The sequence below is a fragment of the Jaculus jaculus genome, chromosome 6 (genome assembly GCF_020740685.1).
Source record: "Jaculus jaculus isolate mJacJac1 chromosome 6, mJacJac1.mat.Y.cur, whole genome shotgun sequence".
NCBI lineage: Eukaryota > Metazoa > Chordata > Mammalia > Rodentia > Dipodidae > Jaculus > Jaculus jaculus.
In genome coordinates this window covers 9367095-9385467 of record NC_059107.1, presented here as the reverse complement: position 1 = coordinate 9385467, position 18373 = coordinate 9367095, and the positions used below count along the sequence as shown (strand labels likewise).

Below are 18373 nucleotides of genomic sequence, written 5' to 3'. Positions count from 1 at the left end.
AATACATAGTGACTCTAGGTCAACTGGGACTAGAGTAAAACCCTACCTGAAAAAACTAAATAAGAGGGACTGGAGAAATGGCTTAGCAGTTAAGGCACTTAACAGGTAAGCCAGATGCACACGGAGGTGCATGCATCTAGAGTATCTGTGCAGTGGCTGGAGGCCCTGGCATGCCCATTCTCTCTCTTTTTATAAAAAAAAATGTGGAGGGCTAGAGAGATGGCTTAGCGATTAAGGCATTTGCCTGAGAAGCCTGAGGACCCCCGTTCAATCCTCCAGGACCCATGAAAGTCAGATGCATGCACCTGCATTTTGCAGTAGCTGGAGGCCATAGTGCGTCCATTCTCTCCCTCTCCCCTCCCTCTCTCCCTCCCCCCCCCCAAATAAATAAAGTATATTTTAAAAAGAAGAATGTGGAAAGCATTTCTGAGGTATGATATCCCTAAAATGTCCTCTGTCCTCCATAGGCATGCACAAACTTGAACACGTGTGCATGCACATTAAAAAAGGGTGTAGCCGGGTGTGGTGGCGCACACCTTTAATCCCAGCACTCGGGAGGCAGAGGTAGGAGGATTGCCGTGAGTTCGAGGCTACCCTGAGACTCCATAGTGAATTCCAGGTCAGCCTGGGCTAGAGTGAGACCCTACCTCAAAAAACAAAAAAAAAAAAAAAAAAGGGTGTAAAAGCCCGGTGTGGTGGTCTCATCACTTGGGAAGTGGAGGTAGTAAGAGGATCAGAAGTTTAAGGTTATCCTCAGCTACAGATCAAGTTCAAGGCCAGCCTGAACTACATGAAACTATCAAAAATAAATAGGTCTGGAGAGATGGCTGAGCAGTTAAGACACTTGCCTGTAAAGCCTAACAACTGGAGTTTAGTCCCCCAGTACACACATAATGCCAGATGCACAAAGTGCTGCATGATACTGGAGATCCTTTGTAGCTGCTAGAGATCCTGGTGCACCCATCCTCCCTCCTTCCCTCTCCTCCTTCTCCCCCCCTCCTCTTTCTCCCTTCCTCCCTCCCTCCCTCTCTCTCTCTATCTCCAGGGTTTGGTGTTGCATGCCTTTAATCCCAGAACTTGGGAGGCCAAGGTAGAAGGATTTCTGTGAGTTCAAGGCCAGCCTCAGGCTACATAGTGAATTCCAGGTCAGCCTGGGCTAGAGCAAAAACCTACCTTGAAAAATCAAAATTAAGGGCTGGAGAGACAGCTTAGTGGTTAAGCGCTTGCCTGTGAAGCCTAAGGACCCCAGTTCGAGGCTCGATTCTCCAGGACCCACGTTAGCCAGATGCACAAGGAGGCGCACGCATCTGGAGTTTGTTTGCAGTGGCTGGAGGCCCTGGCACGCCCATTCTCTCTCCCTCTCTATCTGCCTCTTTGTCTCTCTGTCCATCACTTTCAAATAAATAAGAGATAGGGTTTTTTGAGGTAGGGTCTCACTGTAGCTCAGGCTGACCTAGAATTCACTATGTGCTCTCTGTGTGGCCTCAAACTCACAGCGATCCTACCTCTGCCTCCCGAATGCTGGGATTAAAGGTGTGCGCCACCACACCCAGCTCAGAAAAAAAAATTTAATCAAAATTAATTAAATGCATAAGTGGCAGTGGCACTGTTTTTGTGTGTGTGTGTTATTTGTTTGTTTTTGATTTTTCAAGATAGAGTCTCGCTCTAGCTCAGGCTGACCGGAATTCACTATGCAGTCTCGCTCGGTGGCCTCGAACTCATGGCCGTCCTCCTACCTCTGCCTCCTGAGTGCTGGGATTAAAGGCATGCACCACCATGCCCGGCTGGTGGCACTGTTTCTAAAGGCATGGAGTGAGGGATGTAACTCAGTTGGCAGAGTGCCTGTCTGGAATGCATGAAGCCCTAGGTTTAGTTCCCAACATTGCGTAAACGGCATGGTGGTGAGAGAACGTTAGGTCTTCTGGGTCTCATTCTGTAGTTGATTGATTAATAGATCAATAGCTGGATAGATGATTGATAGATAGATAGATAAATAGATAAATGGAGATAAAATGAGTATGGGCATGCCAAGGCCTTTTGCTGCTGTAAATGAAGTCAAGATGCATGTGCCACTTTGTATACCTGGCTTTACATGGCTACTGGGGAACTGAAGGCAGATAGGCAGGCTTTGCAATCAAGTGCCTTTAGCCACTGCGCCATCTCCCCAGCCACATTTGTAACCTTTTTATCAACTTGGACTGCATGCCATCATCTTCTACTCACTTCTTTTAGAGTTAGTCTGTATACTGTGAGAAAACATTTTCTTAAGTCACAGAAGATGAAGGAAATTTAAAAAAAAAAAAAAAAAAAAAAAAAAAAAACACACACACACACAATAGCATGAGAGGAGCCCAGAGTTTGGCATTGAACTTGGTGTCCTCTCGGCATTGGGGACATGCCCTTGCAAAAGAAGTGTTTTGTTTCCAACGCACAGTTCCCAACTTTTTCTCTCATCACGTGCCTAGCCAGAGCCAGTAGGGAGCTCTGTAATGCGATCATCATGGCCAGCCGCCAGCCCCACTCTGGTGACAACAGGGTTAGCAGGCAGAACCTCGCACCAACCACTAAAGACATCAGGAGGGAAGAGACTGCACATTTGACCTGTGGCTAGGAGCTGAGGCGCTTGGGGCCAGCCTACAGCAGAGGTGAGTGCTACAGCGGGGCGGGGGGAGGCTGTTGGGGAAGGTCAGGCACATTTGAGTCTCCCTGGGTCCTCAGCTGGTCCTTTTCCCTCGCTGTAGGTGAGGAGTACTTCCTGTTGACGTCCTGGGACCTATGCCTCTTGATGTGTACATTGTCAGCATGTGTGGTCACTGTGTCTCCTCCCCAGTGGTGGTTTCTGGCAACTGAGATGCAGTTGTAGTGCTGTGGGTTTAACTTTAAAATCTGTGGAACAACAATTCCTAATAGGCAAATGAAAGCTGAAGGAGAGACTATCGGGAAGCAACTCCCGCCACACTGCCGCTCGCCTCTGGTCCACCATCATCGGCAAGCCATGGGGTAGATTGCCAGTTTGAAAGCCTCTGGAGGGACGTGTGGCTGTGGGCTGGTCAGCCAGGTCAAAGAGCTCTGGGTGCTACACACTGAGATGCATTGGCAGTGGCTCTGGGCTTCTGATTGCCAGTGGTCTGATGGAATGTAAGGACTCCCATCAAGGCTGACAGAAACAATGGAATATACGCTTCTGGCAAAGTGGGCGGGGGGGGGGGGTGATCAATTCAGTTTGGTAAACTAGACATGCAAGGAGGGTCACTTTGACTTCAGACAAGTGCAAAGGAAAGGCAAGGAAATGTTCACCAGCAAGCAATGGGCTCAAACCGGGCACCAAGCAATACTTTTCATTCTTTTATCTCTGCATTTATTTATTCAACAAATACTTCCTGAGTGGCTGTGACTACCAGGCTTGTGCTTGGCACTACACCTCACAGGGTACAAGACAGGAAGGCTTTCAGCTGTCAAGTACCAGTAACATTTTTTAAAAATAATATTCATGCTGGGTGTGGTTGCACACACCTCTAATCCCAGCACTCAGGAAGCAGAGGTAGGAGTATCGTCATGAGTTCAAGGCCACCCTGAAACTAGATAGTGAATTCCAGGTCAGCCTGAGCTAGAGTGAGACCCTATCTTGAAAAAAACAAAAATTAAAAAAAAGTCTGTTTTTATTTATTTGCATGTCTATGTACATATGCATGTAAACATCAGGATCTCTTGTTATTCCAAACAAATGCCCGTCTGGTTTCATGTGGGTGACTGAAGAATTAAACCTGGGCCAGCAAGCAAGTGCCTTTAATCACTGAGCCATCTCCTCAGACCCTAATTTTATTCTTGAGATAGTCTCACTGAGTTGCCCAGGCTAACCTCAAACTTGTGATTGTCCTGTCTCAGCATTCAGAGTTGCTGTGGTTACAGATACATGCCACTACTCCTGGTTGGCAAGAAAGTCTTAAAGGGGGACAAAGACCATGCAAGAAATGGGGTGGAGGGGGCTGGAGAGATGGTTTAGCAGTTAAGGCACTTGCCTGCAAAGCCAAAGGAAAGGATCCAGGTTTTATTCCCCAGGACCCACGTAAAGCAGATGCACAAGGTGGCGCTTGCATCTGGAGTTCATTTGCAGTGGCTGGAGGCCCTGGTGCCCCCATTGTGTCTCTTTTAAAAAAAGAGGGGAGACCCAGACACAAAATGACCTGGATATCCATGACCTCACAGTGCCTGACACTACCTACACAAGACCATCATAATAATAGGAGGAAAAGATGATGACATCAAAATAAGACTGATTGGGGGGGGGGTTATGATGGAGAGTGGAGTTTCAAAGGGGAAAGTGGGGGAAGGGAGGGCATTGCCATGGGACATTTTTTATAATCATGGAAGTTGTTAATAAATAAATAAATAAATAAATAATAAAAGGGGGAGGGACTGGAGAGATGGCTTAGTGGTTAAGGTGCTTGCCTGCAAAGCCAAAGGATCCAGGTTTGTTTCCTCACTACCCACGTAAACCAGATAGATGCACAAGGGGGTGCATGCATCTGGAGTTTGTTTGCCGTGGCTGGAGGCCCTGGTGTGCCCACTCTCTCTCTCCCTGTGTGTTTCTCTTTCTCAAATAAATAAATAGATAAAATATATTTAAGAAAAGAAAGAAAGAAGTGAGGTGAAGGGACCATTACTGAAACTATGCAAGGAAAGCCCCTCTCCCCCCGCTTAGGCAGCATGTGTCTCCTGGGTTCAGGACCCAGGCACCCTCCATCTGTGCACAGACCTAGGGTCATCCCAGCTCCTGCAAACCCCCTTCCACCAAGATTTCAGCTGCACTATTGCATTTGAGGTTGGTCAGCCTCCCCGGGTGGCTGTGAGCTGTGCCCAGCTCTCCCCTAGAATGCCAAGAGAAGGGACCCTCACCCTTACATCCACTGCTCGTTTACTGTCATCCCCTTCTGAAATAGAATCTGTGCCATTTTAAAACACGTGGCACTGCAAACGTTAGAAAGCCTGGTTTTGCTGGAGGCACTGTTGGATTTGGAATAGGCAATTTCTGTTATCTACATCTATCTCCTAAACATAGAGGAGATCTGGTTCTGGTTTGGGGGTTTTGGTTTCATGTAGCCCAGGCTAGCCTCAACTCACTATGTAGCTCAGACTGCCTTAGAACCCCTAAACCTCCTGCTTCCTTGTGGTAGTTGGAATGTGAACTGTCACCCATAGCCTCTAGTGTCTGTGATTAACCCTCATACTCAGTCCCCACAGGGTGGCCATTTGGGAGGTGGAGCCTTGCTGGAGAAGGTGTATCGCTGGGATGAGCGTTGGGGTGTTAGACCCTAAACTCCCCTTGCCAGAGCTAACTTGTTCTTGTTGCTACCTCTCAGCTCGTATGACAAAGTGATGCCCAGCCTCTTCTGCCACGCTTCCCTGCCATTTCCTCCTGGGAACTGTAGGCTGTTTTTGGTCAGGCATTTTGTCCCAACAATGAAAGGGTAGCTGAAACACTCCTCCATTTCCTAAATGCTGGGATGGTAGGCATGTACCATCACAACCAGCTTGTTTGTATTTTCGTGACCGGATCTCACTTGGTAGCCTGAGCTGCCTCCATCTCTCCCACCTCAGTTTCTTGCATGCTGTGATAACAAGAATGAACCTGTCTTGTTTTGTTTTGTTTTGTTGTTTGTTTCTCCAGGTGGTGTCTCCCTCTAGCCTAGGCTGCCTAGGCTAACTTGGAATTCACTATGTAGTCAGTCACAGGGATCCTCCTACCTCTGCCTCCCTGTGTCTTTCATACCTGTGCTGGGATGAAAGGTGTGTGCCACCACACCTGGCCCTTTGTGTGTGTATAATTTTTATTTTTTTATTTATTTTTGGTTTTTCGAGGTAGGGTCTCACTCTGGCCCAGGCTAACCTGGAATTTACCATGTAGTGCTCAGGGTGGCCTCAAACTCATGGCAATCCTCCTACCTCTGCCTTCCAAGTGTTGGGATTAAAGGCGTGTGCCACTACGCCTGGCCCTTTGTGTGTGGGGGTGTGGGGGTGGGTGTAAATTTTTTATGAGAGAGAATTGGCAGGCCAGGGCCTCCAGCCATTGCAACTGAAACCCGGGCGTCTGTGCCATCTTGTGTACATGGCATTTGTAGCACACATGGATCCTTAGGCTCTACAGGCAAGCACCTTAACCACTAAGCCATCTCTCTAGCCCTGTTTTTTTTTGTTGTTGTTTTGTTTTGTTTTGTTTTTGTGTGATATGATCTCACTGTGGCCCAGGCTGACTTGTAATTCACTATGTGGCCTCAGAGTGGCTTCAAACTCTCAAACTCACAATGATCCTCCTACCTCTGCCTCCCAAGTGCTTAGATTAAAGTTGTGCACCACCATGCCCATCTACAATAAAACAATATTTTCAATATGTTTATAAAGAGATGATACACGTGCACATAAGGATGACACATGTTGTATCTAAAAAATAGTAATACCCATCACACAGAACATCCAGGAACCTCCAATCTAGAAGATCTGAAAGGATTAGACTGCAGATGAATCTCAAATTTCAGCTGTCTTTTCTTCACCCCCTCACCCTGCTCATCTGTTTTAGATTCAGTTTCTTCAGGTCATGAATACTTGTGATAGCCTTATTTTGACATTTCTGTACACTGGATATATAATTTTTTAAAAGATTTATTTTTATTTATTTTTTATTAGAGACAGAGAGAGAAAGAGAGAATGGGCTTGCCAGGGCCTCCAGCCACTGCAAATGAACTCCAGATGTATGTGCTACCTTGTGCATCCAGCTTACTTGGGACCTGGAGAATCAAACCTAGATTCTTAGGCTTCACAGGCAAGTGCCTTAATTGCTAAACCATCTCTGCAGCCCTGGAGATGATTGATAGATTGATTGATTGATAGATAGATAGATATATAGATAGATAGATAGATAGATAGATAGATAGATAGATAGATAATAGAAATAATTTCAAGCCCAGGCTAACCTGGAATTCACTATGTAGTCTCAGGGTGGCCTTGAACTCATGACAATCCTCCTACCTCTGCATCCCAAGTGCTAGGATTAAAGGCATGTACCACCATGCCAGGCCCTACGTTGAATATATTTAATTTTTTTAAATATATACATATATTTATTTATTTATTTAAGAGAGAGAAGGAGGCAGAGAGAGACAGAGAGAGAGAGAATGGTCATGCCAGGGCCTCTAGCCACTACAAGCGAACTCCAGATGCATGTGCCCCCCTTGTGCATCTAGCTTACGTGGATCCTGGAGAGTTGAACTGGGATCCTTTGGCTTTGCCAGCAAAGGCCTTAACCACTAAGCCATCTCTCCAGCCCTTTATTTATTTATTTTTTGTTTTTTCAAGGTAGGGTCTCACTCTGGCCCAGGCTGACCTGGAATTCACTATGTGCTCTCAGGTTGGCTTCGAACTCATAGCGATCCTCTTACCTCTGCCTCCCAATTGCTGGGATTAAAGGTGTGTGCCACCATGCCTGGCCTTAGCCCTTTAATTTTTGATAAGGGTCTTACATAGCCCAAACTGGCCTTGAACTGATTTAGCTGTGGTGGTTTGAATGTAAAATATCACCTAACATAGCCTCATGTGTTTATGATTAAGCCTCATACTTAATCCAAAACTTGTATAGCTTTGTTGGAGGAGATCTGTCTCTGGGGACAGGCCTTGTGATTTATTAGTCCAGCCCAGCTTGCCAGTGATGAGGGTTCACTCTCATTTCCTTCTGCTGATGTGTAGAGATGTGAATCTGGGCTGACTGCTTTTCTCCTACTTTTCCTGCTGTGAAGAAACTTCCCCTTGAAGCTGTAAAAATAAACCCTTTCCATAAGCTGCTTCTGGCCTAATGTTTTTGTCTCAGCATGAGAAAGAAATTGCTACAGGAAATTGGTACCAGAAGTGGGGTTGTTACTGTGATGAACCTGATAATGGGATTTTTTTTAGTCTTATGGAATGGTTTTGTGAGAATATGAAAGGATTTGGAACTTTAGAGAGGCTTTACAATGCTATAAGCAGAGCTTAATAGGCTGTTCTAGTGAGTGAGTGAAAGACTAAAATGTAGAGAGCAGTGTAGACTGTGGGGCTCAGCTTATGAGGTTTCAGAGGAGGAAAAAGGACCTTGTTGGGAACTGGGCTAGACACAGTGGCAAGGAGGCTGTCTGTGTTCTGCTCATGTCCTGAGATTTGGAACAAAGGTGAATTTTTTTTTTTCAAGGTAGGTTTTCACTCTAGCTCAGGCTGACCTGGAATTTACTATGCAATCTCAGGGTGGCCTCAAACTCATGGCAATCCTCCTATCTCTGCCTCCCAAGTGTTGGGATTAAAGGTGTGTGCCACCATGCCCAGCTACAGAGGTGAATTTTTTTACTGTTTTTTGTTTTGATTTGATTTGTTTTTGTTTTTTCAGGGTAGGTTCTCATGCTAGCCCAAACTGACCTGGAATTCACTATGTAGAGTCTCGGGTTGGCCTTGAACTTATGGTGATTCTCCTACCTCTGCCTCCTGAGTGCTGAGATTAACGGCATGCGTCACAACATCTAAACTTTTAGTTTTTTTTTTTTTTTTTTTCCCAAGGTAGGGTCTCACTCTAGCCCTGTCCGAACTGACATGGAACTCTTTAGCTCCAAACTCGGTTTGAACTCACAATGACCCTCCTACTTCTGCCTCCCAAGTGTTGAAATTAAAGGTGTATTCTACCATGCATGGCCAAAGTTGAATTTACCGGGCGTGGTGGCGCACACCTTTAATCCCAACACTCGGGAGGCAGAGGTAGGAGGATCGCCGTGAGTTCAAGGCCACCCTGAGAGTACAGAGTTAATTCCAGGTCAGCCTGGACCAGAGTGAGACTCTACCTCAAAAAACAAACAAGCAAACAAAAAACAATAAAATTAATAGACAGCCACATGTGGTGGTGCACGCCTTTAATCCCAGAACTCAGGAGGCAAAGGTGGGTGGATCATCATGAGTTCAAGGCCACCTTGAGACTATATAGTGAATTCCAGGCCAGCCTGGGCCCTATGAATCAGGAAACAATAGTCAATACCAAAATACAACTTATTTGAGAATGGTAAAGCTAACCAGGAATATGTAACACATAAACTGTCCAGACAAATCAAGAGAGATTAGCACTTCTAGTGCAGCCCTATGTACCTGCTTTTGTGTAAGTAGGCCCTGTTACCTTTTGGAATGGCTTCCAACTCACCAATGCTGAGCGTCCACCTGCACCCCTCTCTGTTGCACTGTGGGTCTAGTGTTCTGGTTGGCTGTGTTGGATGCTGTGTGGCTGGGGGTGCATGAGTTCTCCCGAGGCCCACAGCACTGACTGTTGGGGGAAGGGAGGCTGTGCAGGATGCCTGAAGTTGTACTGGAGCTGCTCAGCTGGTCTGGTTGTGTTCTCCTTCAGCAGCTGCTCAGCTGGCCTCCGCCGTCTTCTCCTTCAGGTTTCTTGATTTTGTGAGGAGGTTGATGTGAGTGGAAAATCCTTCCACATGGTTTCTGCTCCTGCAACTCTGCCCAGCCAGGCCAATAAAAATATTTTTCTAAAAAGCCAGGGGTGGTGGTGCACACCTTTAATCCCAGCACTCAGGAAGTAGAGGTAGGAGGATCACTGTGAGTTTGAGGCCACCCTAAGAATACAGAGTGAATTCCAGATCAGCCTGGGCCACAGTGAGACCCTACCTAGAAAAACCAAATGTATTAAAGAGAGCCAGGCGTGGTGGCACACGCCTCTAATCCCAGCACTTGGGAGGCAGAGGTAAGAGGATTGTCATGAGTTCGAGGCCACCCTGAGACTACATACTGAATTCTAGGTCAGCCTGGGCTAGAGTGAGACCCTACTTCGAAAAGCAAAAATAACAACAACAACAACAAAAATCCAACTAAACCGTATTATTGGTAAACAATGTGAAAGAATTTCTGTGGGTGAAGACCCTTTACAATGCCCTCCATATGGGTGGCCCCTTCTAGAAACTTCCTATGTTCATATAAAACAGAAAGCATGTCTACCATAGGTAGAGAGGCTCAGAATTGGCATAAAACATTCAGCAGAATGACAGGGTTGTGTTGCTTCAAGGACCAAGGTGCCAAGGATGGTTATCGTGGGAGATGGCTCATGGGCGTGTGGGCATAGCTAGAGTAAATAGCACGTTAGGAAATCCTTGGTGCGTCTCATGAAATCAGATGTCAATAGATAACTACTGTTACTCTTATAGCCAAAGGGACTTTTCACACCAAAAGATAAAGCCATTTTCCCTTTGTCCAGGCTGTGTAGTAGAAGCAGAGTCCACAGTGAAAGGGCGTTATCAGTTCTAATCTCCGAGTGTCAGCACTACTTGGTTTCCATAACACAGTCCTGCCTTGTGGTGAAACCAGAGCTGTCCCCACCAACCTAGTCACTCAGGCTTTTGTTTTTAACTTTCTCCCTCCCTCCCTTCCTCCCTCCCTCCCTTCCTTCCTTCCTTCCTTTCTTTTCTTTTTGCTTACTCATACTTGATCCCTAGCCTCCATCTCAGTAAAAAGATATGTATCCAGCCGGGCACTCGGGAGGCAGAGGTAGGAGGATCACTGTGGGTTTGAGGCCATTCTGAGACTACATAGTGAATTCCAGGTCAGCCTGGACTAGAGTGAGACCCTACCTTGAAAAACAAAAAAAAACAAACAAAGATATGTATCAATAAGTCAACTGCAATGAAAGAAAAACTGTCTAAAACCACCAGAGACTAAATGCCTCCATGATAGAGGGAGAGATCTGTTCAGAAAACTTCCTGGTGCTTTGACTATAGCTGATTCGATTTTGAACTAAGCAAAATTACTCACTAGCCAGCCACATCTGTAATCTTAGCACTTGGGAGGTTGAGGCAGGAGGATGTCAAGTTTTGGAGTTCCTGTCTTAAAAAAATATATATATACTGGCCTGGCATGGTAGCACACGCCTTTAATCCCAGCACTCGGGAGGCAGAGGTAGGAGGATCACCGTGAGTTCAAGGCCTCCCTGAGACTACATAGTGAATTCCGGGTTAGTCTGGGCCAGAGTGAGACCCTACTTCAAAAAACCAAAACTAAACTAAACTAAAATAACTAAAAATACTGATAAGGAGGAAGAGCAGCCTGAGGGCACAAGCTTTGGGGAGGAAGTTCTTTTGAGACAAGGTCTCACTGTGTAACCTGGATAAACTCACCTTCCTCCTGCCTCAACTTTGCAAGTACTAGGATTACAGGTATGCACCACTGCTCCGGACAATTCCTCCACTTTGTGGCGATTGTAAACAGCACCTTAATGACTGGGCAGTGCAGATGTCTCAACACCCTGCATTTCTGTAGGCTACATATCCAGTAGCAAGACTGCGGGATCACATGTTCAAAGTGCTAGGATTACAAGTGTGCCTACCTAATAGTTGCTTTTTTTTCCTTTTCATTTTCTTAATAGTTCCATTTTAATTCTTTTTGGATCCACTTTAAAAACATTTTATTTTTATTTATTTGAGAGAGAAAGAGGCAGAAAGAGAGAGTGTGTGTACATCAGGGCCTCCAGCCACTGCGAACTCCAGACATGTGGGTCACCTGGTGCATCTGGCTTATGTGGGGCCTGGAGAATCAAACCTGGGTCCTTAGTCTTTGCAGGCAAGCACCTTAACTGCTAAGTCATTTCTCCAACCCTGCAGCTCTGTTTCCTGTTGTGTTTTGTTTTTATAAGTTTTTATTTATTTATTTGAGAGAGAGATTGAGAATGAATGTGCCAGCCTTCAACCTCTGCAAACAAACTCCAGCCCCCCCACCCTTTTTTTGTTTTTCAGTTTTTCAAGGTAGTCCAGGCTGACCTGGAACTCACTATGTAGTCTCTGGATGTCCGTGAACTCATGGCTATCCTCCTACCTCTGCTCCCAAGTGCTAGGATTAAAGGCGTGAGCCACCACACCCGGCATCGTGTTTTCAGTTGACACGTATTACATGTGTTTAGGGCAACCATCCATGCACACATGTTCTGAATGAAGATTGGAGCTATGGCAGACACATGTGATGCACAGTAGCAAGGGACAAAGTCGGGTCTGTGTGGGCGTAATCGGGTCTACGTATGGTACGTGGAAGAGCCAGTGCCCAGACAGATTTCCTCCTTACCCGACAGACTTGAACAGAGAAGACACGGTGAGTGTACTATACCCCAACAGTTACACGAAAGTGAGATATGCCACATGAAGGTCAAGAAATGGCAGGTGGCACAGGGCACAACCATATGGGTGCCAGGTCATTTTGACAGAATAGATGGACTATCACACTGATGTGCCAACTATGTGCCCAAGGGTAGCATAAAGAGCTGGGGCCATGGTCTCAGCCTTCATCTCCAAGACGCTCACTGTGGCACATGGAGACTCGCTGCTCTAAGCAGTGCTGTGAGCAGACTCTGCCCCAGAGCTGCTTGTCTATGACCGGCTTTTGAAACTTCCCAGTTCATACCTTTTTTATGGGAAAACTGTTACGTGAGCCTGGTGTGTGTACAGGTATCTCAAAATAGGGTATAAATTAACCTAACAGATAATAAATCATAAATGTAGGATGGGGATGTGGCTCAGTGTTTACAGTCCCTGCCCAGCATGGATAGAGCCCGAAATTCAATCCCCAGCCCTACGCTGGGTATGGTGGTGCATGCCTAGAAGGCGGATACTGGAGGATCAGGAATTCAAAGTTATCCTTAGCTACATAGGGAGTTGGAGGCCAGTCTGGAGTTGCATGAGACCGTCTCAAAAAAAAAAAAAATTTTTTTTTTTTTTTTTTTTTTGAGGATTGGGGAGATGGCTCAGCACTTAAAAGCACTTGCTTGCCAGGTTCAATTCTCCAACCATCCATGTAGAGCTTTATGGGCATTTGTTTGGCACAAAAAGAAGCCCTGGTGTGTGTGTACATATGCCCAGCCCTGAACTTCTGATCCTTCTATCTCCACCTCTTGAATGTTGGGATTACAGGTGTGCACCACCACATCTGGTTTATGAGGTGCTGGGAGCAAACTTTGTGTATCAGAGGCAAACACTCCACCAACTGAGCTGCCTCCACAGGCATCCTTATTATGCTTCTAAAAGAGTAGAACACTTTGAGCCAGGCGTGGTGGTGCATGCCTTTAATCTCAGCACTTGGGAGGCAGAGGTAGGAGGATTGCTGTGAGATCAAGGCCACCCTGAGACTACAGAGTGAATTTCAGGTCAGCCTGGGCTAGAGTGAGACCCTACCTCAAAAACACAAACAAACAAACAAAAAAGAGTAGAACACTTTGTATACACTATATAAAATGCTGCAGTTTGGCCTGGAGAGACAGCTTAGTGGTTAAAGGTGCTTGCTTCCCAAATATCCATGTAAAACCAGATGTACAGGTGGTGCATATGTCTGGAGTTCATTTACAATGGTCACTGTAGTTTCAGGGTGGCCTTGGACTCATGGTGATCCTCCTACCTCTGCCTCCCAAGTGCTGGGATTAAAGGTGTGTGTCACCATGTCCAGCCCAGATTTTTTTTTAATATATGTATATGTTAATTTATTTGAGACAGACAGAAAGAAGCAGACAAGAGTGACTACAAATGAGCCGATCATGGTGGCACAAGCCTTTAACCGCAGCACTTGGGAGGCAGAGGTAGGAGGATCACCATGTTCAAGGCCACCCTGAGAGGACATAGTGAATTCCAGGTCAGCCTGGGCTATAGTGAGACCTTGAAAAACAAAAAACAAAAAAGAAAAAAGAAAAGAAAAGAAAAGAAAAGTAACTACAAATGAACTCCAGATGCATGCACCACTTTGTACATCTGGCTTTACATGGGTACTGGGAACTCAAAACCTGGTCATTAGGCTTTGCAAGCAAGTGCTTTTAACTGCAGAACCATCTTTCCAGACTCCTCATGTTATTTTTTGTTTTTGTTTTTTTTCTAGGTAGGGTTCCACTCTAGTCCAGGCTGATCTAGAATTCACTATGGAGTCTCAGGGTGTCTTCAAACTCACGGTGACCCTCCTACCTCTGTCTCCCGAGTGCTGGGATTAAAGACGTGCGCCACCATGCCTGGATGCTGATATTGGCTTTTTTTTGTTTTTGTTTTTCGAGGTAGGGTCTCACTCTGGTCCAGGCTTACCTGGAATTAACTCTGTCATCTCAGGGTGGCCTTGAACTCATGGCAATCCTCCTAGCTCTGCCTCTGGAGTGCTGGGATTAAAGGTGTGCGCCACCACTCCCGGCTTGATTTTTTTTTTTTTTTTTTTTCAGATAGGGTCTCACTCTAGCTCAGGCTGGCCTGGAATTCACATGATCCTCCTACCTCAGTCTCCCCAGTGCTGGCATTAAAGGTACATGCCACCACGTCTGACCTGATTTCTCCATATATATCATATATATTTTAGGATGTTTGTCTGGTTCACGGGTCACTGGACTTCTTGTCCTGTCCCTCCTTAGCTGCACATGAAGGATTCATCAGGCCACCTGTGCTTTCTCCTTCCAGATGACAGGAGACTATGAGAGGGAGCCACCCAATGGGAAGTGCAAGCAGGTGAGTGCCAGGCCTCCCTGCCCTGAGGAGCTGCGGCCCTCCTCTCACCCACCATTCCGAAGAGTTTAGGGATGACTGCCGCACGGTGACATTCTCGTCTTAGTGACTGAGCAGGGTCTCCCGTACTAGCCTGAGGGCACATGTGTGTGCGCACAAGTGCACGTGTGTTGGGAGTTGGGAGGCCCCTTAGCTATCCTGCATTTCCTCTTGGCCCACACTTCCTGCCCAGGGTTCAGAGCCATCCTTTTCTACAACTGCTCTGGAGCCAACAGAGGTGCCATGGTGCCGAGAGGGTTACAGCACTGGCCCTTGACCCAGCTCAGCTCTGCACCGCGTGCTCCTGCTCCGCGGGGACCTTTGCTCCCCTTAGTACGGCGCCTATCATCGGGCTGCTACGCAGCAGGACAGCGGCTGGCCTGAAAATCCCCGACCGCATCCATGAAATTACGTTTTCATCTGACTTATCTTGGTTTACGGAAACTCAAAATATGAAGAATTCCCAGTGAGTCCTGAAGAATCCTAGAAACCCCGCAGAGGAACAAAAAGCTGGAGCAGCACAGAGCGCCTGCGCAGTAAACCCAGTGTGACCCAACTGGCTCGTGTCCAAGAACAAATTCCTGAGGGATGGGCCAATGCAGAGACAGCTCAGCTCCCTGTCAGCATCTGCAAGGCCTCCACTGACTGTTTTTTTTTTCCATTTTATTTTAATTTTTTGGTTTTTGGAGGTAGGGTCTCACTCTAGCTCAGGCTGACCTGGAATTCACTATGGAGTCTCAGGGTGGCCTCGAACTCACAGTGATCCTCCTACCTCTGCCTCCCAAGTGCTGAGATTAAAGGCGTGTGCCACCACGCCCGGCTTTTTTAAAAATATTTTTTAAAATTTATTTGAGAGAGAGAGAAAAAGGCTGAGAGGAAGAGAGGATGAACGGGCACACCAGGGCCTCCAGCCACCACAAAGGAACTCCAGATGCGTGCACCACTTTGTGCATCTGGCCTATATGGGTACTGCGGAATTGAACCTAGGACCTTAGGCTTCACAGATGAGTGCCTTAACCACTAAACCTTCTCTCCAGCCCCACTGACTCTCTTTTGATGGAGAATGGGGTGGACCAGGCTCTCTCTGTTTCTCTCTCTCTTTTTTTTTTTTTTTTGGTTTTTTGAGGTAGGGTTTCACAGTAGCCTAGGCTGGCCTGAAACTCACCATGTACTCTCAGGGTGGCCTTGAACTCATGGTGATCCTCCTACCTCAGCTTCCCGAGTGCTGGAATTAAAGGCGTGCGTCACCACGCCCAGCCCAAGCTGTCTTTTGATGGAGCGTGGGATGGACCAGGCAGGGAAGAAACAACTTGCAGATTCAGGTTGCTAAGAGAGGGCTGATGGAGGCCACGTGCTCCTCTTGTCTTCAGGCTGGCCCGGGAGCTGGCACCCTCCTGGGTCTCCCCCCACACTCTGCCCCGCCCGCCTTACTCACCAGCTTCAAGTGAGCAGAGGCTGAAGGACCAGCCACCTCCTGTTTTCTTTGAAGGAAGTCAAGATGAGCCCATTTTGGCTATGAACATAGAGTACACTGTTGTCCTTGCCACAGTGCAGGGAAATGGGCGACGCACTGGAGCTAGGGCCTTCCCAATCTGCGCCTGGGACTTTTGTGTTTGACTTTGGAGGCTGCATAAGCTATAGCTTAGAGAACTTTGTGAAGGAGAATACGTAAGGGTTTCCCAGTGGTCCTCCCGCTTTATTTTTCTTTTGAGACAAGGTCTCATATAGTCCAGGCGAGCCTTGGATTCACTATGGAACTGAGAACCATCTTGAACTCCTGATTCTCCTACTTCCACCGCCCAATTGCTGGGATCACAGGGGTGAGCCACAATGCCTGGCTCTGTAATTGGGATTTTTTTTTTTTTAAAAAGGTGACTCCTGGATAGCAATAATGGCTATTTCCATTACCAAGAAGACTGGTGACACATGACACAGCTGTTAAAAGCCTGGCCTGTCCCTCTCAAGAGTGGCAGAATTGCTCAACAGTTTCTTTGAAGCTGGGGTAATTCCCTTCCCTCCCCCGGCCTGGAGTTCTAGTTTTCCTGCACACACCCAGGTGCAGCCCGAGCCCTCGGCTGGGAAGGGCCTCCCCAGATGGGGAAAGGTCAGCAGCCACGGCTCTGTGTGGCTGAGATCCCACATCATTCCCACTGGCTTTCAGCAGGAACCTGGCTGGCCTGACACCTTCTTGTCCCTTCAGGAGGGGCACATCTGGGGTTCCATGCGGAGGACAGCTCTCATCCTGGGCTCTGGGCTCCTGCTATCGGTGGCCTTCTGGAACTCTGTCACATGGTGAGCCAGCACTGTGGGGGGGGGGAGGAGGGAGATCTGGGTGGTGGAAGTCGGGAAAGAAGAGGTTCTTTACCCGCCAACTTCTCCCAGAAACCTGAATCCTTCTTCTTCCAAGGCATCTTCAGAAATTTTGGGGTGCTTCCGGATACTTTTGGCAGGCCCAGTGGGAGAGGCTGCTGTCTACATTTGAAGGCAGAGAGTGGATCCTCTTCTTCATAGGTGAGGGCCCAGCACGGAGGGGCTGGGTGCCTTCATTCCTTCGTTGTTCTTTGTTGCTGGTTTATGCGGGTTCTGGAGAATCGAACCTGGGTCCTTAGGATTTGCAGGCAAGCACCTTAACTGCTAAGACCCCTATCTTTTAAATTTAAAGTATTTTATTTATTTATTTGAAAGAGAGAGAGGACGACAGACAGAATGGATGCTTCAAGGCCTCTAGCCACTGCAAACAAACTCCAGATACATGTGCCATCATGTGTATCTGGCTCATGTGGATTCTGGAGAATTGGACCTGGGTCCTTAGGCTTCGTAGGCAAACACCTTTTCTCCAGCTGCCCCACACGCACCTCTTTTTTGAGGTAGTGTCTCTCTCTAGCCCAAGCTGACTTGGACTTCACTATGTAGTCTTAGCCTGGCCTCGAACTCACTTCTACCTCAGTCTCTTCTTGAGAGAAAAATTAAAGGCATGTGCTACCATGCCCAGCTTGCCTTCTTTCTTTTTTATTTATTTATTTATAATTTTTATTAGCATTTTCCATGATTATAAAAAAACATCCCATGGTAATTCCCTCCCCCCCTCACTTTCCCCTTTGAAATTCCATTCTCCATCATATTGCCTCCCTATCACAATCATTGTACTTACATATATACAATATCAACCTATTAAGTACCCTCCTCCCTTCCTTTCTCTTCCCTTTACGTCTCCTTTTTAACTTACTGGCCTCTGCTACTAAGTATTTTCATTCTCACGCAGCCTTCTTTCTTTCTTTCTTTCTTTTTTAAATTTTTATTTATTTATTTATTTGAGAGCGACAGACACAGAGAGAAAGACAGATAGAGGGAGAGAGAGAGAATGGGCGCGCCAGGGCTTCCAGCCTCTGCAAACGAACTCCAGATGCGTGCGCCCCCTTGTGCATCTGGCTAACGTGGGACTTGGGGAACCAAGCCTCGAACCGGGGTCCTTAGGCTTCACAGGCAAGCGCTTAACCGCTAAGCCATCTCTCCAGCCCTTTTTTTTTTTTTTAAATATTTTTATTTATTTGAAAGAGAGAGAGAGGGAGGGAGGGAGGGAGAGAAAATGAGAGTTGTACACCAGGGCCTCTTGCCACTGCACATGAAATCCAGACCAATGTTCCATTTTGTGTCTAGCTTTACTGGGGAATCAAACCCAGGCCAACAGGCATTGCAAGAAAGTGCCTTTAACTGCTAAGCTTCCACTCCAGCTCCGCAGTTTCCATCTTAATGGGCGAGTTTTCCAGTGCAGAGGGCTGGGCGCCTGATTCTAGCTTCACTGTGCATGAGCTCCCAGTACAGAG

The 18373-nt window shown here is 46.9% G+C and overlaps 1 protein-coding gene across 1 annotated transcript in view; it reads left to right on the top strand.

The window, feature by feature from the left end:
- The first annotated feature begins 2489 nt into the window (after positions 1-2489).
- Positions 2490-18373, top strand: part of Faxdc2 (fatty acid hydroxylase domain containing 2) — a 32089-nt gene continuing 16205 nt past the window's right edge. The window contains exons 1-4 of the mRNA XM_012948500.2: positions 2490-2645; positions 14466-14513; positions 16750-16841; positions 16957-17060. Coding sequence (XP_012803954.2) covers positions 14466-14513; positions 16750-16841; positions 16957-17060 — 244 coding nt within the window. The 5' untranslated portion in view covers positions 2490-2645. The remainder of the gene's footprint in view (positions 2646-14465; positions 14514-16749; positions 16842-16956; positions 17061-18373) is intronic.